The sequence below is a fragment of the Coffea eugenioides genome, chromosome 10, assembly GCF_003713205.1.
Source record: "Coffea eugenioides isolate CCC68of chromosome 10, Ceug_1.0, whole genome shotgun sequence".
Lineage (NCBI taxonomy): Eukaryota > Viridiplantae > Streptophyta > Magnoliopsida > Gentianales > Rubiaceae > Coffea > Coffea eugenioides.
This window is the reverse complement of record NC_040044.1, coordinates 22,609,647-22,632,599: the sequence shown is the minus strand read 5'-3', so window position 1 is coordinate 22,632,599 and position 22,953 is coordinate 22,609,647. Positions and strand designations below refer to the sequence as shown.

General features: G+C 37.5%; 1 protein-coding gene across 1 annotated transcript in view; it reads left to right on the top strand.

Annotated features, from left to right (window-relative positions):
* The first annotated feature begins 2,585 nt into the window (after nt 1–2,585).
* LOC113750579 (phospholipid-transporting ATPase 2-like) overlaps nt 2,586–22,953 on the top strand; it is a 31,593-nt gene continuing 11,225 nt past the window's right edge. Inside the window, exons 1-2 of the mRNA XM_027294540.1 lie at nt 2,586–2,912; nt 3,156–3,512. Of these exons, the coding sequence (XP_027150341.1) occupies nt 2,586–2,912; nt 3,156–3,512 (684 nt within the window). The remainder of the gene's footprint in view (nt 2,913–3,155; nt 3,513–22,953) is intronic.

Below are 22,953 nucleotides of genomic sequence, written 5' to 3'. Positions count from 1 at the left end.
ACAACGGGACCTTTATCCTAAGAAGGAGCTTCCGATGCTTAAATCGGTACCTAGACTTAGAAAGAATACTTTAAATATAAAAGCAATGAGTTATATTTGGAGAGTTTAGAACAGAATAATTTACCTCTTATTTTATCAATTTATACAAGAGCGCTGACGTGTTTTTTACCAAATGGATCATAATAACCTTTATGGACTTGAACCTAAGAATGATTGATTTGATCCAATAAAGATAGTATTTGTATCCTTCAATTGCCATTGGCACATGGCATTGTATAATTGGTCATATTTTTTGCATCAGCATTTGCCCTTCACTCTCAGTGGTTACTCGTACTGTTGAGATTAGTAGAGTGCTCATGGTAGATTCTAGCTCAAAATGAAAATTGACTTGCTCCCACTCATAGCTCCAACCTTTGTTTACAAGTAAATTTTCACCTGTAACGTGCTACCCTACTACAACGCAGCATAAAGTAGTACTTAGGAACCTCGTCTAGTCTATTATAACTACTGTATACTTGAGTTTATTATAATGCAGCATAAAGTCTATTATAAACTACTGTATACTTGAGTTTATTATAACGCAGCACAAAATCTATTATAACTATTGTACACTTGAGTTTATATTCTTCTTACAAGTTGAAGCATAGTATATTATTTATGAGTAAATTTTCACCTGTATGTGCTGCCCTGTTGCGATGCAACATAAAGTTGTACTTAGGAACCTCATCTAGTTTGGTTTTGAAAAAAAAAAAAAACTATTATAACTGCTATACACTTGAGCTTATATTTTTCTTGCAGGTTGAAGCATAGTTAAGCATGAAGTACTATTGTACAATTAAGCGTGAACTAATTAAGTTCACAGGATAAGAATTGGAAGCTGCAACATATTATTCAATTGCATTTCTGATGCAAATTTAGTTGCCACTAAGGTTTTGTGTGTTAGTTATTTTCACATTCTCAAATGTCCAAAGTCAAAAGTTCAAACGAATCATTCAAGAGGACCTTTAAATGCGTGTAATGCATCAATTCACGTTAATGGAGAGTTCAATGGGGCATTGCAACATCACTTGATTCACCTACAACCATTGAAGGAGTTAGTCCGAGGAAAACTATAGTTTATATACTTATTCACGTGGCAAAAGACATTGGTGCTGTAGGATCCGAGCACATCCTATAATGCATTTCTTGTGACTTAATGCAAGATGTTGGGCAAAAGACTTTACCCATGTTAGGCGAATTCTAGATCCTTGGACTTATCCTGTATGGGTTACATCACAGGTTGGGTATGGTTCATATCAGCTAGCATCAAAGATGGTTGATTGTATCAGGTTATATCCCTTTTTATTTTTATTGTGTGAGTCTATTTTCTTGTCTTTTAATTGAGTCATTCTTATTTCATGTTGAATATCTTGATTTGTGTCTTCGCTTCGATCTTGAATTTTGCTTCCGTAGTTTTTGTTGTGTCTTGTTTCCTATTTTTCTTTGTTGGGTCATCTTTGAGTTCTTGTTGAATCTTTTGTTTTGTGCCCTAGTTGAGTAAAAAAAAAAAAGTTATTGTTCATCATACTGTTGATTGTTATTGTTCACCATTACTGTTCAATTTATTATTCATCCGTAAAAAACAAAAAAAAATCTGTCTGTTAGGGTGATGTTACTTCACTACAAATTTTAAAACTTTATTACTCTATTTCTGCAAGTGCAAGTTTTATTTATTAAGTAAAAGGATAATAGGTGTCGATCCTACATGGACTTAGGATGTGACAATTCATTTGAGTTTAATCACTTGCTCTATTATCTAGATAATAAAAGTTTAACAAAGTAAAAACAAAGAAAGTTGGGTAGGCAGTACAACCGTCCATATAAGTTAGAAGTTAGTTAGGTGGTAAAACCGGTCATAGAAGAAGTTAGTTTCAACGATACAACCGGTCATATAACATAAGTAATAAATGTAAAAACAGCCGTTAGAATGCAAGAAAAAAAATAAAAGAAAAGAACAAGTTGGATTAGGATTGCTTTAAGATTAAGTGAGAGGGTCCTAAGGATTAGAATCCCATATTGTGCCAAGATTAGAAGTTAGTTAAGGTGATTATACTTATGTTTCCATAGTTTGTCAAGGAATAATTTCCAAATGTATGCCATCGCTTTCGCCAATGAACATTTTTAAGAGAAACTGCCTTAGCTAATTCCTCTAAAAATTGCTTTCATCAATTTTTTTAACTCCTTGAATCATCTTTCACGTATTTTCATAGAGAAAAGGCAAGAAACAAGTTAAATAAACTCAATGAAGTTATCGCATGAATCCAACCAACCATTATTCACTATTTTTGTTAGAATAATGCTAGTGTTTAAGAATTTAGATTTATTTGAAGGCAACTTTCATTACTCAACAATTATCAAATCATTCATAGTTGATAGCCAAACAACTATAAAGTATAAGCACAAGTTCTCAAACTAACAAATCATGAAAAAACATAATGAAAAAACTCAGATGGAATATACGGGGAGTGGCTGGCCGCGCAACGGTCAGGCGTCTGAAAAAACAATTGCGTATGCATTCAATCTCTTTCCTAGTGATTTTAGAGCCAATGGTCGACGTTTCTCAGCTCAATGCGTTTAGGCTAAAGTTTGGTTTTCATCCTGCAGTAAGTAATATAACCAATAAAATCTGGGTGTTATGGAAGTCGGAATTTGCAGTTAATGTATTAATTAATTCAGAGCAATTCATTCATGTAACTGTCACAAATGTGTCTTGGAGGAGTGAGGTTTGTTGTTCTTTCGTTTACGCTAAGTGTTCTCCAGTTGAAAGGCGCAGTCTTTGGGCTGATTTAATGTCAATCTTGGGGAACCTGGTGTCTAAGCCATGGATTGTGGGAGGAGATTTTAACGTGATAGCAGTTGAAGACGAATACTTGGCATGAGCTTCACAAGATTTAGCAGCAATGACTGATTTCGCTGAATGTATCTCCAACTGTGGAGTGAAAACTATGACAGCTAGCTGGAGTCAGTACACTTGGACTGGTGTTCGCCAAGGATGACGCGTATGGAAGCGTTTAGATAGAGTCTTGACGAATGTAGTGTGGTAGCTGCAATTTCCAGCTTCGGGAGTTCAACACTTGAACAGAACTGCCTCAGATCATAGTCTGTTGCTACTGCAGATTGAAGCTGAAAAGTGGGTAGGACCAGGCGCCTTCAAGTTCCAGCATATGTGGATTAAACATTTAGAATTTTTGGGAGTGGTGGAGCAAAGCTGGAAACAGCCACTAGAAGGCTACGGAATGTTTCTTTTTGCGCAAAAACTGAAACGGTTGAAGAGAGCTCTAAGTGAGTGGAATAGGAACGTGTTTGGAAATATATTTGAGAACATAGCAAGGACTAAAGAGGAAGTTCGACAAAAAGAGCTACGACTGGAAGAGGAGGACAATGAGGAAACGAGGATACAATTGAGTCATGCTAAAGCCAATCTACTTAAGTGTCTCGCAAACGAGGAAATCTATTGGAAGCAAAAGGATAGGGTAAATGGCTGAAAGAGGGTGACTCGAACACAAGATTTTTTCACTCTAAGCTACTGGACAAGCGAGCGAAACTCTCTATCCACTGGATAAAAAACTCACAAGGCAGCTACATAGAGAATGACCAGGACATTGGTGCAGAGGCTGTGAGGACCTGAAAATTCCTTTAGCATTTCCTCCCATTTTTGAAAAATTAATTTATATTTCTTTACTTGACTATTTAACTATTTACTAGCCCTAAATTTCATGGTGATTTCATTAGTTGAGTCAAGAGTTTTACTTTTACTTTTAAAGTTAGAGTAAGTTAGGGTTTGGTGCATTTTGGTAGTGTGATCGATTGGTGAGGTGTGTGCACTAAATTTGGTGGATAAGAGTGAGTATTAGGTAAGAGGAATTGTGTGATTAGAAGTGCTAATAATAAGTTAGTGAATCATAAGTTAAAACAAAAGTACAAGGGAGTTAAGGGAAATAGGCTTGAACCTACGTGCGCCATTTGTTACCGGATGAGTACACCGTTTGACCAATACTTTCTTACCCTAATCTCCTTGTTTTTATTTCATTTAATTTCCCTTAAATTAACCCTTAAGTCAGCCACCATTATTGACTAAGGAAAAGGAAAAGAGAGAAGAAATAGTTGGGTGACACTTGTCAACCATTAAACCAAATGTTTGACCAAGACCATTTCCTTTCTTCTTATCTTTCTTTTGGACCAAAATTCCTTCATTTTTTCTTCATGGTGGATGAAATTGAGAGAGAAAAGAAGAGAGAAAAACTTTCAAATTCCATCTTGATTTCCTTGCTTGATTTTTGAAAAATCCAAACACCAACCCAAATCTACACCGATTAATCTTAAGTTAGGCTTGGAGGGCAGCTTTTGGTTGAGTTACTTGGGGAAGGAAGTTCTTGAGTTGCTTGTTATCTTGGAGTTTTGAGGTAAAATTTCTAGAAAACATCTCTTTTTACTTGTTTCTTGAGATTTATGCAAGATATGTTATGATTGAAGTTGAAAGAAGCATGTTTATGGTAATTTCATGGTTTTGCTAGAGTTTGATGAAGTTGTTGCTAGGGTTTGGTTAATTTTCAGCTTAGGTATATGTTTGTTATAGCTAGTTTTGTGACTAAAATAAGTACTCTATGTATCCTATATCTTGTGAACTTGATTGGGGCTGTCTTGTGGTGAAAGTGTAGCCTTGAAATGGCTGGAAAAATTGGTAAACACAAAGGAAGTGCTGCTCAAATTTTTCCCGCATGAGACTCTAAGCAGTCTTGGGAAATCTGTCATATCTTGGTGTAGAAAAATCCAAATTTGAGTTCTACTTGTTGCATTGGAAAATAGATTCAGAGTACCTTCTACTGTGAAAATTTCAGAATTTTTCTCAATTCCTATGAATATCTGTGATTTTCCAAAGTTGGCTGAATTTCCATTCCTGTTCTGTCTTTTGACTGGATAAAGCAGCCACTTGAGATTGGATTTTGACTGACTTGTGGACAGAATCTTGTAAAGGTGTCTTCTGAGAAATTGTAACTCTCTGAATCTATTTTCCAACAGTATAAAGTTTATGAATTTTGGACATAAGAACCTTGAGATATGATTTTTCAAGTAGCATCGCGCAAAACTGGAAAAATTCTGTTTTCCTAAAATTGTCCTTACTTTCATTTCCAATTTTAAGTTGGAGTTGTTAAACCATTTTGAGCATGGTTTATGATTGGAATGAGGAAATTCTTGGTTACTCATGTCCCTTAGGTCTAAATGTTTCTCTTTTCACTCCAAAACCATGTTTGCACCTTTGTACTAGTAGTTACTCGGATTTTCTTTGATTCACCGAAACTTTGGATGGTTGAACCATAATATTTTCTCTTGGTTATTCTTAGGGTTTGTTGGTGATCAAGGGCATAATTCGGAGGAAATTTTTGACATTATTTTGCTTAAACTGGTGAGTGTTCTTTGCATGTTGTGCTTCCAATGACTATGTGGATTGTTGTGAATGTTTGCTTGAATGTTAAATGTTTTTCAATGATTGTTAAATGAATTTTCGATAGGCGAGTGTGTACTTTATCGCACTCGACCTAAGTGAACATGAAATGTTCAATGATTAAATGATTGAATGTTACATGTGCATGAATGTAAGCTTTTTGGCTGAATTGGGCCATTGCCCTTCGTTGCCAGTCGACTCGGGCCAAAAGCGGATTCGGTCAGGCGGCTGGTGACCCTAGGACAATGTTTGGTATGCTCGAGTATTATCACGAAGTCTAGTGGAGAACTGGCCAGTGAATTCAATGCAATGATATCAATGAATGAATGACAAGATCACTGACGGAGTTTTCACTTGCAAACATTTTCTAATGTCGGAGGGATGAGGAAAATGGTTGGCGAATGAATGAATGAATGACTTGAATGAATGGCTCTAAGTGAACAGTATCCTTCCAATGATTGAGTGTTTATTTTTTTGAATGACTGGATATTACTGTGCGAAGTATGCAAATTGTTAAATGTAATGTTTCCATGGTTTCTCTACCTGATTGCTTGTTTAGGAACCTCACTAGCATTTTAGCTCATTCCTTTAGTTTTGTTTTCTTTACAAGAATGGAGGTCTGAAGCAACTAAGTGTGAACTAGAGTGTATAACTCTCTTGTACTATTACTTTTGGTTGATAGGATCTATTTGACATTTGATGTTGTATCATACATTTGGCTTTTGGGTTGTAAATAAGTTTACATTTTGCTTGAATTGTAGAACTTATATGTTATTATGGAGGCTTGAATGATTAATCTTGAGAGTTGATTGAATGAGTGAGTGAGTCCTGACGAGAGTTGGACAGGCAGTCCGCCAAACCCTTGGGTACGTCTTAGGGGGAAGGTGGGGTCGTCACAGAGGTAGTGCATTTTTAAAAACCACCTAATGTCCACTACACCAACCATGAATGAGTAGGCCATTGCAAGCTTGTTACAAAACGTCCCAGCCCTAGTGTCCCAACAGCAAAACGGCAAGCACTTACGGGAACTCACCCCAAAAGAAGTTAAAAATACAGTGTTTGAGCTTGATGAGCAAAGTGCAGCAGGGATGGATGGTTTTACTGGGGTCTTCTTCACACATTGTTGGGATATTATTGGAGAAGATGTTTACCAGGGGACTCGAGAGTTTATGTGTAGTGTGCCAATTCCTAAGAGTATTGCAAGCACGCTAATTGTCTTAATCCCAAAGAGAGAGTCGCCACAGACCTTTTTAGATTTTCGGCCAATAAGTTTATGCACTTTTATCAACAAGCTTTTCACCAAGATTCTTTGCAATAGATTAAAAGCAGTTCTACCTTCTATTATTTCCCTTGAGCAGTCAACTTTCGTCCAAGGCCGAGAGATGTCAGATAATATTTTGTTGGCTTAGGAATTGGTGGCCGCAATTGACAAGCGTGTGCGAGGCCACAATGTCATTCTCAAGCTTGACATGATGAAAGCTTTTGACCGTGTATCATGGGGCTTCTTGTCTAGGCTGCTCCTCAAATTCAGTTTTCATCCTCGATTCGTGGACATGTTGATGAATAATTTGACCTCGTCTTGGTTCTCTATTCTAGTAAATGGGAAACCGCAGGGGCTCTTCCAGCCTACCAGAGGTCTAAAGCAAGGTGATCCCCTTGTAGACACCAAAATTTCATTTATTTTATTTAATTTTAGCTTTATTCTTGTTTTTTTTATTTTAATTGATTAAATGATAGTTAATGTTCATTTTGTTTATTTTTATAAATCAGGTTCATTATTTTAAGGTATTTTTGCATTAAAAGGGAAAATTTTCACAAAAGTTCAAAATTTGTCTTTAATCTTTTTAAATTCAATTTCTTTTTTAAGATAAATGAAAATTGTGCAATAAGAATTAACATTTTGATTTTTTATTTTGTTTACCTAAATTATTTTTGGAAAATATATAATAAATAAATGAAAAAAGAAGACAAGTGTACTAGGGGGATAGTAGCCAAGTGGGGCACATGCAGGGTTTGCCAACTCGGCCGAGTCGATAACTGGAACGCCGGGGACCGGTACGATACCGATCCCCGAATCGCCGGTATGACCATACCGGATGTGAATCGTGCAGACTCGGACGTTATTGGCCGAGTCAAAACGGTGTAAGAAGTTGTCGGCCAACTCCTCGGATACGACTCGGAGTCGAGTCGGCAACTCATGAACAGATTCACTGCTTCTATTTTGACTTTTACCCAAAAAATGAACCAAAAAGGCCAAACAAAACATTGAACAGAAACAAAAGGCTACACAAAGCCTGCAACAACTCAATTATTGTCATACAAATACAAAGCCTTGCACCAGCAAGAGCCGTCCTTCCTCTCATGCTTTCTTTTTTTCTTTTTCAACCACAAATAATCAATTACTTGGAGAAGGTGTAGAAGCAGAGCATAGAATCATTCATTATTTGGAGAAACACACCCGAAGACAGAATCATTATTTAGAGAAACATACCATCAATTTTCATTGGTTTGCAGAGAGGGAACATCTTCAATTTCTTCACACTTCATCGGTTTACAGAGAGGGAGGTTTGCAAAGAGGGAACATCGATTTTGCAGAGAGGGAAGAGAAAAAAGAGCCTAAGGGAAAGTGAAGACAAAGAACGAAAGGAGGTTTGTAGAAAGGGAACATCTTCAATTTCTTCATCGGTTTGCAGAGAGAAACATCGATTTGCAGAGAGGGAAGGAGGAAAAAAAAAAGAAAGGGAAAGTGAAAAGAAAGAGAGAATGGGACGGCTGCTAAATCTGGATTGAGAAAGGTGAAAGGAACGATGCCAAAATTAAAGGGATGTTGGGCTTTTGTATTGGAGCCGAAGACAAGAAAAAAATAGAAGGAAAAATTAAAACCATTTAAAGTCCAAATTTGGCCCAAGTAATTAAGAGATTGGACTCCTAATTTTAACCTCAAGCATCAGGGCAAAAGGTCTGTATCTTCTTTGAAATAGTTTCTTGATTTTAATATTTTTTAATTTAGTATTTAGATGTGGTATTTAGATATCTATAAATTTATTTAATGCATTTTGGCATTTTTTTATATATTATTAAGTATATGATTAATTTGTATTAGTAGTCTCTTATCTAAATTTTAGTTAGAAAATATATAGTCATTATTTGGATACATTTTAACGATCATAAATGTAATTTATTTATTCCATGTATCTCAATTATGTTAGTTAAGATGATTTTAGATAAATTAATTAGAAAAAGGCAAAGCAAACAAAGTAAAAATATGTTTTGAACCTCCTCGTCATTTTACATGGTACTAATAGGTATGTAAATAAAGTAAAAATATGTTTTTACTATATTTGATAGAAATCAAGAGTTGTAAATAATTCATTAATTTTAATATTTTTGTGATATTTATTATTCTTTTTATTTTAGGAAATTAAGATCAATCATCTGGGCACTGCAGTGGATCAATCCTTTGTGTACAAAGATTTGTATTGTATTATGTAAGATATGATGATTTTGTTCTTATATACCATTTTTTATTTCATATAAAATAGGATTAGAAAGCACACTTGATTCTAAAATCATTAATTTCTAATGCTATAGGCCCTTATGGTAATGACTGCATTATTTTATTTAATAATTAGTAACTATATATGACAATGTTGATATTTAGTGAATTTAATTTGATAATTGTGCTTTTTATAGTATTTTCTATTTTTAGTAATTTTTTCAGATTTTTTGAAAATTTTTATATACTATAATTTGCGTATCACCCGATATTCAACCGATATGCCGCGACGAATGTGGAACAACCGAGACCGCGACGCGACCGCGATCCGCGATGGCGAACCATGGGCACATGCAATAGGGACAAGTGTCCCTTTATTTCTTTGACAATACAACACCTACAAGGTGAGGTGTTAAGACACTTGGAGGCCTAGGATAATTTGGAAGAAAAAAGGAGCAAAAAGAAAAAACTAGAAGGGTAAGAGGCGGCTAGGGCTGAAAGGGGAAGCTACGGGGAAACTAAGAAAAAAAGCAAGAAAAAGGAAACGGAGAGGAGAAAGGGAAAGGGGCAAGAGGAAAGAAGAGAGAGCTGGGAGTGGCGGCTGAGGAACAAGAAAAAGGAAAAACAAGAAAAACAAGCAAGAGGGTTTACGGACTGAGCAAAAGGAAAAATCTGGAACATTGGAGAGGGAAAGCTTCGAGGGAGTTAAACGAGGGAAAGAGGTAGAGAGGACTAGAGGAAGAAACAAGGGTTTTGGGGGGAGGAAAAAAAAGAAAAAACAGAAGGGAAAAGGAAGAGGAGCGACGGAAGGAAAAGAAAAGAAAACGAAGCAAAGGGAAGAAGCAAGAAACACGAAGGGAAAAACAAAAAAGGAACCGAGAGGATCTGGGAGAATTGGAGGGTAGAGAAGGGGTGGTGGCTAGAAACAAAAGGGAGAAGAAAAGGGTTTGGGCAGAGGTTTTCGAGAGAAAGAAAGCAAAGAATCAAGAGGAAACAAAAAGCTCAGAAAATTCCAGACTTGGCGTTTTCTTCTTCTGCAGCGAGTCTCTTTTGATTTCTGTGGAGTACGATCATCTTCCAAGCTCACGATATCTGGTGTTAAGATCTTCAAGGTAACACTTTCTTTCCATTTTCCTCCACCTACACATACTCAGATCGATATGCTACGGTATTTAGTTTGGTTTCATGTTCTTTCTTTTCTTTCTTTGGTTCTTTCCTTCCCATATGTTGTTGGTTCAGATCTTTGCCCCATACCACTGCATCTGGGTCCTGTGTTATTGTGGATCATGAGACCTTTTGTGTAGAGATTACCCCATGTTTCTTTTAGTTGGCAACGAACCCATTCCATTTGTAAAAGGCTTCATGAACGAATCTGGTTTTGCAAGCTTTTCCTCCAACTCAGATTTTCTTTCTTTTGTGTGTTTAGTATTCCATCCGGATGATGGGTTTAGGGGTTTTCTATAAGTTTTATCTGATGAATCTGTGGGACGGTGATGTTTATGGCTGGTCTTCATGTGTTTGAGCAAGCAACTCAGAAAATGGCATGAGGTTTCAGGCAAATCTGTTCTGATGTTTCCTTGATCGCTGCTCTGCCTTTTCTTATTGTTTGTGTAATTTTGAGGTTGGGTTTTAGTGTTAAATGGAGTAAGTTGCAAGTTTTTTGGAGATTGATTCACCTGATCTACACGTTTGATAATGAAATCCAGAAAATGGGTGGAAAGCCTTCTGAATGAACCTGGTTTGCTGTTAATCTTGTACTTGGGTTATGTTAAAAATGGTGATTCAGGGATTTATGTGAGTTTGGTTGATAAATAATGAGTTTTGTTGGATTCTTTTCGTATGAAATTTGCGTGGGTTTGAGCTGCAAGTTTGCAGCAGAAAATTGCAGAAGGAAACCTGTGAAGGGGTTTGAAACTTGCCAATTTTTTCATCTTAGATTTCCTTTGTTTGCATCTTGTGTTTGATGAGGGTTTATGGAGTCTGATGAGTGGTGGGTTCGAAGCTTTGTTTCAAATTTTTGTAAGCTGCCTGGTTACTAAATGGCAAGAAGCTTCGGATAAATTTGTGTTCTGATGTTTCACTGAAGGTTGTTTCCTTCTTTTTGTTGCTTGTGTAACTTTGGTGTTGGATTTCAATAGTAAAAGGTGTAAGTGGTGCATTTTGCTGACTTGAAGATTGATTGACAATAAACCTGGAAGAGAATTGTGGAAAGAAATCAGCGAAAGAAATAAACCAGCGAAGTAGCAGAAGGCTTCTTCATGAGCTTTGCATGAAAAATTTTCTAAAATTACACTTTAACCCCTCAATTTTTTGTCTAATGCTACTATGACCCAAAAAATTGAAAAGATTAATCAATTTTATCCCTTTAACATGTTATTTCTCCTTGGTATGCTTTCATGTGATTATTGGACAGAATATACATGAGTTTTGGGATGAAATTTGAAGGTTTAATGATTTTTGATAAATTTATAGCTCTGATTTGGATTTTAGTAAAATTTGGAGTAATTTTGTTGTTTAATTATAGCCAATAGGTTCTTGGTGAATTTTATCATTGGATTGGTAGATTTCTCCTTAAGGCTTTAATTTTAATTTAGGGAAAATGGCCATTTTCGTCCCTAAACTTTTTTCTAGAGTCGATTTAGTCCCTAACTTTTATTTCTGGCCAATTTAATACATAAACTTAATTTTTGGATCCAATTAAGGACTTTTGTGGCGGCGCCACCACCTAAAAGCAATTTATCTCTTAATTTAACATTAAACAAGGGCATTTTTGGAACTTCAAGTATGAATTGTAATCAAACTGAGTAAATTAAAAAATTATTAGTATTTGGGGTATTTTTAAATTTAAAACTTTTTGAAGGGATTTTTAATATTTTTAATTAACTTCTTAATTCTTCCTTTGCCTCACCCCTCTTTCCTCCTTGCCGCCACCGCCACCGCCTCCCCTTCCTTGACTGGAGGCTGCTGCTGCTTTTGTTGGCTGCCTTTCCCAGCCAATTGGCCTGTGGTTGTGGGGTTGTTCCTTCTTAGTCTTTCATTGCTTGCCTGCTACAGAGGCTTCAGTAGAAGCAAGACAAGAAGAAGGTGCTGAATCACAATTTTCTGAATGCCGAATCAAGACAAGAAGGTGCCGAAGCCGAAGCAAGACAAGTCTTTCCGTATCAAGTCTTTCTGAATGCTGAATGCCGAATCAAGTCTTCATGCTAAATCAAGTCTTTTCGAATGCCGAATGCCGAGGCAAGACAAGAACAGCGTTGGCTGCTCTTGACGGGTTTGTTCAAAAATGTATTGGGAGTGAGATTCTCCAAGGTTTTGTGGTTGATGGGCTTGTTCAAAAATGTACTAGGAGTGAGACTCTCCGAGGTTTTGGGATTGATGGGTTCGTTCAAAACCGTAATGGGCGTCTGAATCTGGGGTGGTTTTGAAATGGTTTGCAATTGAACTAGAATCATGGGATCTGTAGTGGTAGAAATTTATGGACCACAAATGTTGGAGAACAGAGGGTGATCTAGCAAGCTTGGGTTGTTGAGGATGAAGATCATTTTGGGAGTTTTGCTGGTGCTGATGGTTGTGGTGCTGTTTCTGGTTAGCTAAAGTCGAAGTAATTGCAATGGTACCAATCATGAGATTGAGGAGAACAAAGAGAACAGCAGGAGTAAACCAACTGTTCATGGATGCCTAGATCGAAGGTATAGTGATTGACACAGATTCTTCAAACATCGTGCAACTTTTGTTCTTCAGAAATGAAGGGCTGGAATATTGGGGAACCCACTCGCCTGCATTTACAGATTTCCTCTTGTACTTTCTAAATTACAATGTAAACTCAAAGGTGGATGAAAAGAGAAGGAAAAGAGAAGGAGGAGGTGGTGGGCGATGGGTGGCTGGTGACGGAGGTTGACAGTGGAGAGGACATAATTTGAAGTTTCAAAAAATGCCCTTGTTTAATGTTAAATTAGGAGATAAATTGCTTTTAGGTGGTGGTGCCGCCACAGAAATCCTTAATTGGATCCGAAAATTAAGTTTATGTATTAAATTGCCCAGAAATAAAAGTTAGGGACTAAATCGACTCTAGAAAATCAGATTCCATTTGGTTTTTCACCCTAGAAAATAAGAAAATCCACGGGTTCTCACACTCTCTCCCGCTTAAAAGAATTTCGTCCTCGAAATTCCTTATCATCGCCTTCTCCGGGATACAAAAATTTTACTACTTCCTTCTCACGATTAAATTGAACATCATACTTAACTAACAGATCTGTACCCCTTTACTGGCCAGGCTCATTGAATTCTTTGGTATAGTTTCTTCTTCCTTCCCAAATTGTAATTCTGATACACCATTCTAATGGGCAAATGGTGGAATACCAGAATCTTACCTTCCACGTCCTCTAATGGGTCAGAGACTTGGTGTTGTTCTAAGGAGTACACCCGAGCTGACACTTTCGATCCATTCTTGTCCCCCTTCGACTGGTCAGGGTTTGTCGTGGTTGGCTGTTGGCTCCTACTCCTTCTCGAGATCGGTCTGGGCAACTTGCGATTTGATGATCTGCGCTCCCACAACGCAGACACTTTCTTCCTTTCTTCCAGCAGACATCCTCCGTGTGATTCGGCTTCCCACAGTACCCGCAGGGACCACGGGAAGCTGAGACTGAGCCTCTCTGTAAGGCACCACTTGACATCCTCGGTAATTGTACTCCCCCGTTTCCCCTTCCAATCTTAGGAGGCGTACCCTTATCCCCTTGCTCTGAGCTACTTCCAGGAAATCCCCTTTTCTTAATTTGAAAGTTTCTAACTAGAAATCTCGCGCTTTCAACTCGTTGAGCTTTCTCCACCGCATCACTGAAGGTATTGAGTTGGGCTACAGCCAGGTCCTTTTGAATCTCAACGTTTAATCCTTGGACAAAACGCCTTATCCTCCTTTGCTCAGTCACAATTAACTCGGGAGCGAACTTGGACAACCTGGTGAACTGGCTCTCATATTCGGCGACGGTTTGAGTTCCCTGGCGGAGCCTAATGAACTCATCTTCTTTCTTTTCTTGGATCAGAGGTGGAAAATACTTCGTGTTGAACTCTCTCATGAAATTCACCCACGTCCTTGGGGTTTGTTCTCTTTCCCATTTCAGTCTTATGATATTCCACCACGAACGGGTTGCTCCCTCCAGTTGGAAGACAGCAAATGTGACATGTTGCTCCTCAGTATAATGTAACGCGGCAAATATATCAATCATCTTCTCTAGCCATCTCTCGGCCACGTCAGGGTCTGGCCCTCCCAGGAATTTCGTTGGCGAGAACTTCTGAAATCTTTCGAGGGCTTTATCCTCACCCTCTATGTGATTACCAGGGTTTCCCGGCTGATGATTAGGATTTTGGCCCTGATGTTCTACTACGTGAGCCAAAATGTCAGTCATACGTTGGATAGCAGCAGCCACCTGAATGCTAGGATCCATTCCAGGTTCAGGATTAGGTCCAGGTGTTGGTTCCCGATTTTCTCCTTCATTTGAGGTTCCACGCCCCCGGCCTCGTCCACTACGAGTACCCTCCATTTGACTTAATCAGTCTAGGGTTGAAGCGCGAATACCATATTAAAACAAAGTATGCAGGTGCAAGTGATAAAAGCAGACAATATACATATAACATATCTTTAGCAGATAAATCACACAGTAACAGTCAGTCAGATACAAGCAGAAGGAATCGCATGAAAGTCATTAAAAGAACTATATACTAACTAGGCCAATGGTACACAAGCGACCAACCAACAGCTTTCTCTCTCTAGGCTCCGTCCACATTCATCCCTAGGCAGGGTCAATCATCCTTAATGATACCCTAACACATCATATCAAGTTCCGTAGAATCAGATTTCTAATTCACCCAAGTCATTTCTAACCTAGGCTTTCATCCCTTTTCGTATTCAGGCACAAGAATCCAAAATAAGATAATTCACCACTCGAGCTGGCCAGTCCCAAGAGTAAATCATCTACATTTGTAATTCCTACCTGACATACGTATCTATAGTCTCCAAGTACCAGAATAATGTTTTGAACCCTATAATACACCGTGATTCCTAGCTTATGCTCAAAAGAGTACTTAGTCCCTTACACTCATTCACATGAGCGAGACCACAACACCACTTGGCCCCAAACTCACTCCACGCAGAGACCACGCGAAGCGGCTCTGATACCACCTGTGACAGTCCCACCTCACCCTAAGGCAAACCAAAGGGTTTGGCGGACCGCCTGCCCAGCTCTCGCCGGGACTACGGATCCAGAACAGACATAAACCCTTCCAAACGCTCAAAATAACTTCAAAAAGGTAACATTCAGAACCAAATGAGCCAAAGTAAAAGATACAATCAATCTTTGGTACAGCGTTCCCACGAAAATCAAAACGAAATGGAAGAGCCGCTGCTACGTCACAATCCATCCCCGTACCAGTACACTTTGTTTACCATGAGAGAATGTACATGCCCAAATATATGTCACATAAACATGAGGAAACACTTCAAAATATACATAGTAGTAAGTTTACAAACCAAAAGGAAACATTGTATTAAGATACATTTAGGGTTTCCAACTTCCACGGAGCTATACAAAAGGGTGTTTATACAAGCTCAATTCATTCTTCAAAATGATCATTGGTCCAAAAGATGGTTCCCTGTAAGGAAAACAAGGATAACGGGACGGGGTGAGCTAAAAGCTCAATGAGGTACCAAAAGTATAAACGGTAGGAACAGTAGAACTCATGAAAAATCACTTTTAAGGCACATATTCACATCAAATACAAGAGATGAAAGAACACCACAATGTAAAGGATACAGGTGGCTCTCAGGAGCCAAATCCCCGTTGCAATACTTGATCCAGCCTCGTTGACCCTCCGTCAACGTTCAAATGAAGGAACCAGTCCCATAGAACACCACTTTAACGCCAAAATCCCGTTCACCAAACATACCCCTTATCGGGTCCGAACGCCAAACAGGAACAGGAATGGTAATACTCGAGTATACTGGAATCAAGAGTCTTAATACCCAAAGATTCCCCAGGAACAGGCACCCATGGATTGTCAATTACCTTGACCAAGCCCTTGCTGGCTCGATTTAATTAACTCCCCATGAGGTTGAGCTCAAGTTAACAGGAAAATCGTTGGACACACTTCCAAACGATCTCATAACAAGCACAAGTAACAAGTTTAAGTTCATAACAAGTACAGGTAATAGATTCCAGTTCATTCAGTTCAGGCAAGAGAACGAATGTGATAAAGTACACCCTCGTCTCACTCAGAATAATAGAGTTCATAGTTATCCATGTCACACATTTCAAGTATAGATGAACCAATCAAACAACAATTCAGGGGAGTGGTACACTCACCTATTAAGGCGAAATAACGTCCAGAATATCTTTCTGGGTAACACTTTCAATCGCCGATGAACCCTAAGGTTAATCAAGAGAAAATATTACAGTTCCTCCAGCAAAAGTTAGGTGAATCGAAGACAATTCAAATACTACTAGTATTTTGGACATATGATTTTGGAAGTGAAAAGAGTACATTTAAACCAAAGGACATGAGTAAAATATTTGGAAAACTCATGCTCGCTCGTAAAACTTTGAAATATCCATTTGAATCGAAGAAACGAAGAAAACGTATTTCTATTAGTCGTAAATTTCATTTTTTCCAAGTGTACAAGTTTCGGCCAGATTCGACCTTATATACCTCGATAAAAGAGGACGCAAATATCCTAGATGGTTCATATGGTATTTGCTCTCAAATCGTTACCTAATCCTCGAGTGTAAATTTGGGCAGCACACCCTTTGTGTTTACCTATTTTCCAGCCACTTATGGCTTCATTATTTTCCTCAATCAATCCCAAAGTCATACACAATATAAATTCATCACCACAGCCGTTCAATAGGCTCAAAGTCATCCAAGTACAAGATTTAGCTAGGAAAATGACCGGAAATAAGCTTTAAGCTAAGGAACCAAAAAGGCAGATTCACCGCTACTTAGCGTATCGGACATAACCGAAACTACGCTTATTGGATGGAAGTGCAAGTTATACCGTTTCGAAGCTAAGACAGAGGGATATAACTTTGATGAAGACTACTCAGTCCAGTTCTCATCCTAACTCAGTCAAAGTTACCAAAACAACCCCAGATTTTGCAGTTCGACGCTCACTGTGAAATTTAACTAGCAGTCCTGATTCATTCAATCATATCTCAGCACACACAACTCCGATTTAGGTAATTCCAAAGCCATTTGAAATCTAAGATACAAGGCTATAATTCTTAGGAAGACATTGACAACCAAATCAGTAGTATTCCCGGTCAAACTAACCAATTACAAAAGCTGATTATCAGTTTCGGACAGAAACAGGGCAGCATGGGTATTTCGGTCTTTTCACAGGATACGTTGCTCCAATTGGGCTGAAAATTTGTAGAAAACTATAAAACATCATTCTCTACGACTTTTATGTTTTACACTAAGGCCAATTCGGCCTCTAACTAGGAGAAAAAGTACTGGACAGAATGGGGAAAAATGGAAACCCTAATCTGGAATTTTCCGCACAAAGTGGAAATTTTACGCAATTTGCTACAATTTACGCACTATGGCTTCATTCTAGACCATTTCCAACCATCATCCATAGCCACACCATACTAAACATATAAAAACATAAAAAATCAAGAATAAATATAAAATTCATCAATCTCTACCAAAAGTCAAGAATTCTTCCACAAAATCACTTATTCAACTACTATCAATCACTAATTGAACATTATCAAGATCAAAGGAAAGATTCCTTAACCGCTCACCTTGTAAACTCAAGAAAGGAAGCAACTTAGAACCTTTGCTCCTCAAACCACTTCACCACTCACCTTAATCCTACCAAGGGAAAGGTTTTTATGGAGCAAATCAAAGTTTTAACGGTTGGTTTGTGAGATCAAGGCAAGAAATTGAAGAAAGAAGTTGGAAGTTTTCTCTTCTTTTTCCTCCAAGAAAGTCGGCCAAGAGAGGGAGAAATTAGATGGTTTTTTGGTCAATTTTTGGTTAATTAGTAAAGGTAAGTAAGATGTCAAAGTCAAGAATTAATCACAAGGTGACACTTGTCACCCTTATTTAATGCAACTCTATCCTTTTGTCTCTCCAATGGTAATCCATCTAGGTAACTTCTAATTATCTCTTAACACCTAATAAATTAAACTCGATATACACAACTTAACCTAATTGGCCGAATTTTATCGAACTTACCGCACTAGTGGGTCCCACATTCGGTATACGCTCTTAATTTCTCAAAAACTAACTAATACTAGGAAAATAATTTTAGAACTATATTTACTCATAAAAATTATCTAGAAAATTTTCCTAATAAAGAAAATATAGAAAAGCATGCAATTAAATAAAATAAAGTCTAGAAAATAAGAAAATCCACGGGTTCTCACACCCACCTTCCCCTAGGGCGAACGAAAGGGTTCGGCTGGCTGTCTGCCCAGCTCGCGCCAAGACTTACTCATACAATCGAATAAAATACTTCCAAAGTACTTAAATAACAATTCCACAGCTTATAACATAATTAAATTCAACTTACAACCGGACTAATAAAATACAATCCAACATACTTAAGATACAATCAAAGTTCATCTTACAAGCTTCCTAAATATCAAATTCAAAATTTAACAAACAACCCAAAACAAGATACAAAAGAAACAGGGTCACACCCTAACTGACAGCGGCTTCACTCGGGTTCTCAATTCCTGTTAAGGAAAACAAATTGGAAAGAATGAGCTAACGCCCAGTGAGTTCCTAAAAGGGCATACAGTCACATAGAACAGTTCAAATTATACTTCAAGTTCACAATTCTTGCAAGTAAATAAAGCAATTAACAATATCAAGGGGTAGGATACGGGTGGTTCTCAGGAGCCAATTTCCATGAAGCTTGATCTTCTTTCACGTAAGCAACACTTCGTCGATTTTCAAAGTGATGTAATCAGTCCAGTAGAGTACCACTTCACTCCATTCTCCTTCCAATGATTCCTCCTACCGGGCCCGCACTCCAAAACACTTAAAATGGGTATTGCTCGATCATACCATAGTTTTCACTTCAAAAGGGACAAGTCCATGCACCAAGTCCAGTGAATATATAACACTCTCGTATGGCTCGTCAAATCTCCTCGACCAAGTCCCATGACTGGCTTGAATCGACAGACTTGCCTATAGGACTCAGGAATTCCCAAGAATTAACATGCACACTGAATCACTAATCATCGATGGGATAACAACCCAAACGAAATCACAACACTTCAACAATTCAAAACACTATACATCTCAGTCACAATATGAAGTTCACATCTATGTCACATTTGTAAATTCAAATCAAATAACATGCATGGAAACTCACAAATGTATCAAAGCTCCGAATCCAAGTTAGGATTGGTAACATAGTGTTCAATCACTCCTATAAACACGTAAAGAAAGATAATAAGTTTCGCCTTAACAATTCGCGAAACTAACCAAATTCACTTGAACTCGACACGTAAACTCGAGTTATGAAAATAATATGTATCTAAAATACTTTTCAAGCTCAATTCAAAGGGAAAATCCATGTACATGTTAGGTCAATGGTTCAGCCATAATATGGAGTGAAAAATGTTAAATTGAACCAAGAAAAGTGAAGGAAATAGTGCAACAGAGAAAAATCAAAGTGACAGCTTTGACACCGCTCAGCATTTTGATCATAACTGGAGATACACTTATCGGATTGACATGAATTTTATGGCGTTTCGAACCTAAGACATAGCTCTACATTTCTCATACAGACATCGAAATTCAGTTTGTAAGTCCCAAAGACAACCAAGAGGGGGGGTGAATTGGGTTGATTAAAATCTTAATCAAATTTATGCACTTTTTCTTTAATAAAAATTTACCTTCTTTTCTAGTAATGATCAACCAAGTAGATTAGAAGACAAGAGCAATATTGATCAGAAACACAAGTATAGACAAGCAATGAGAATTTTATTAAACAGAAAAGTAAATTAGGGAATCAAACCAAGTGTCTACCAAGCTATCCTCAAACTTGAAGACCACACACTAGGAAGAGCAACTTCTCTTAGATGAAAGAAGATCAACTAGATGTACAATGAAGGGAGCACTTCTTCCTTGCCCTAAGCCTCACTTAGTCAAGCTAAGAAGTTTTACAATCACTCAGAAAAACCCTCAACAAAGCTACACTAAAGATCCTTTCAGTCACAAAAGAAATGCTCACCAGAAATTCACACCACTTTAAAACAAATCTTGCTTTGGAGACTATTTTCTAGCTAAAATATCTCTTGAGATCTTGTAAACAAAGTGTGCAAAAGTCCTTCCTTCGTTCAGAACAGTTTGCTTTTAAAGGGGAACAAAAATGGGCTTCATTAAAGCTTCCAACGGATAGAAGGCAGATGAAGGGTCAGCTAGCCGTTGGGGCTTTCGGACGTCCGACGATCAAATCATCGTCCGAACCAAACGTCCGAAAACCGCCAAGTTGAAGTTCGGACGTCCGATGAGATTTTTGTCTTCCGACAGCACAGCGTCCGATCGTAGGCCGAGAGTTAGCAAGTTATCTTGGAATTTTTCGGACGTCCGATCTGGTTGATATGCGTCCGAGGTGTGCGTCCGATCCTTCCGGACGTCCGACAGTTTCCTTTCGGCCGTCCGACCTGATTGTCCTGTTTTTGCTTCTCATTTTGGTTGTCTTGCATTTCATGACATATTTGAACCTGATTCTTGGATAGACAAAAACACTTGTATTTGAAGGAGGTTAGATAAACATTTCAAAGTACCAAGAATGACAAACAAGACATACTTAAAAGACAGTATCTTTGATCGGAACAAAACAATGACTAAATTCGTTTATATTATTTCAATCTTGTTTGCCACATCCAAAGCATCGTAGACTGGAGTCAATCAAACATATGCTTTCCTTGTTCCATTAGGCCTGATCAATCTTTGGTCAGTATAAACGAGCTTTTGTGATCATCAAAACCAAGAATAACACAGTTCACTCATTTTCATGGCAAAAAATAGCAATCACAGAGGCACAAGAAAACTGTCGCGTCATATCAGGGCATTTAAGCAGTGTCGGGAAAACGGCTATAACTCAATGTAGAAAAATCGAAATCGAATGTCGTTGGTTGCGTTTGAAACTAGATTCAAAGGGCTTTCCAACGGTATAAAATTTAGACTCTAATTCATTTTCAATTAATACCAGAAAATCTGACAAGTTGACTGAAAATGCTCTCTGAGTTTCAGTCCATTTTGCAAACTTTCCAACAAGAAAATAAGAGAGAAATTCATAGGTTTGGTTCAAATTCAACATATAAGTAAAGAGTGATATCTTAACAAGTTTCTTGAAGAAGACCCTGCCCAAAATTATTAAGAAAAAGTGAAAATCAAGGTTGGAATATCTTCCCCTGTTTTGGGCAGCAAAGGCAGAATTTTTCCCACAAGAATTTTCCAAATATTTGTCCATCAAATCTCCCAATTTTTCCATAACAAATTCGTGAACATATCAAATAATATATAGCCAAGATTGTTAGCAAGCAAAACCATGAAAATTTGCACATAAACAACCACAAAAGATAAAACATTTGATGGACATAGAGATTTCTTCCATTTTTACCAACAAAACAACCATTTAGCCAACAAAACTCACTCAAATCCATATGGGCTTCATCAATCGTTATTCCTTGGTCATCAAAAGACAATTTTCAAGTAAATCCAACCAACAAATTAAGAGCTAAACTAGCATTTTAACCACTAGAATCTCTAGGGATATAATTTCAAGAAATTTACTAGATCTACCATAGATCTTACTTAAATCAAGTGAATCTAACATACCCATGGCTAGAAATTAAAGATTAAGAGTGATTTTTTTGGTTCTTACCTCAAGATCTAACTAGCTCTAATGTGATTTAATTTCAAAATTTCCTTCCAAGCTTCACCCTTCAAGTTTCCTCAAGAAAGGTCAAATCTTCTAGGTTGATTGGGTGATCTCTTCCACAAATCCACAAGGAGCAAGATGGATGGTGTCCCTTCTCTCTTGGTCTCTCTCTCTCTCTCTCTCTCTCACTCTCGAGCTCTCAACAAGAAAAGAAGAAAAAGAAGAGGAAAAAATGTGGTGGGTGATGGGTTTTCAAGTGATATTCAAGAGCAAGATGGAGGAGGAAATGGAGAGCTCTCAAGTCTCCCTCTCGCTCTAAAATTTCGGTTGGCTCAAAGGGGAAAAAGAAAGAATGAACTCTCAAGTCTAATTTCTTCTTTTAAAGTGTGGTAGGGGACCACCTCACCTACTCGCTTAGGTGTCGCATTCTCATGCGACATCTTATCTATAACTAGAATGCGACATCTTATCTATAACTAAATTTCCCTTACCCAACATTATTCTATTATTTTTCTATTTCTTTAAAGTTTCTCTATGCTCTAGATTTCATCTTAACACTAAATTCCACGTCACCACTCCAAAATTTCACACTTAATGCTAGCCAAACGATAACCGGGTAATTAATAATAAAATTTAACTAAATTGTAAAATGACATTTTAATAGATGAGAATACTAAAAATTTGGCAAAATCACATAATATAAATATTTTCAAGAAATTAATCACTCGAAGGTTAAAATAAGCAAGTAAAAAAAACTCATTTAACAATTAACAAGTAAATCACTAAATGAATGTAAATTTTATAAAAATATAATTTAAATAAAAATGCAAATAGTTGGGAGGTGAGAAAAATAATTTTCTGGATCATCGCATCCTTTTTCGCTTAAAAGAATTTCGTCCTCGAAATTCATGTCTTAATTCGAAAACTCCAGATATCGCTTCTGCATCCCGCTCTTAAGAATTATAAAACCTATTCCACACTAGATATCACATAAGTCGTGTATCCTTAATCTTTTCACAAGTTTTCGCAAATTCAATTATTGCATTAATACGACAATCATAAGTAATAAAGATCACC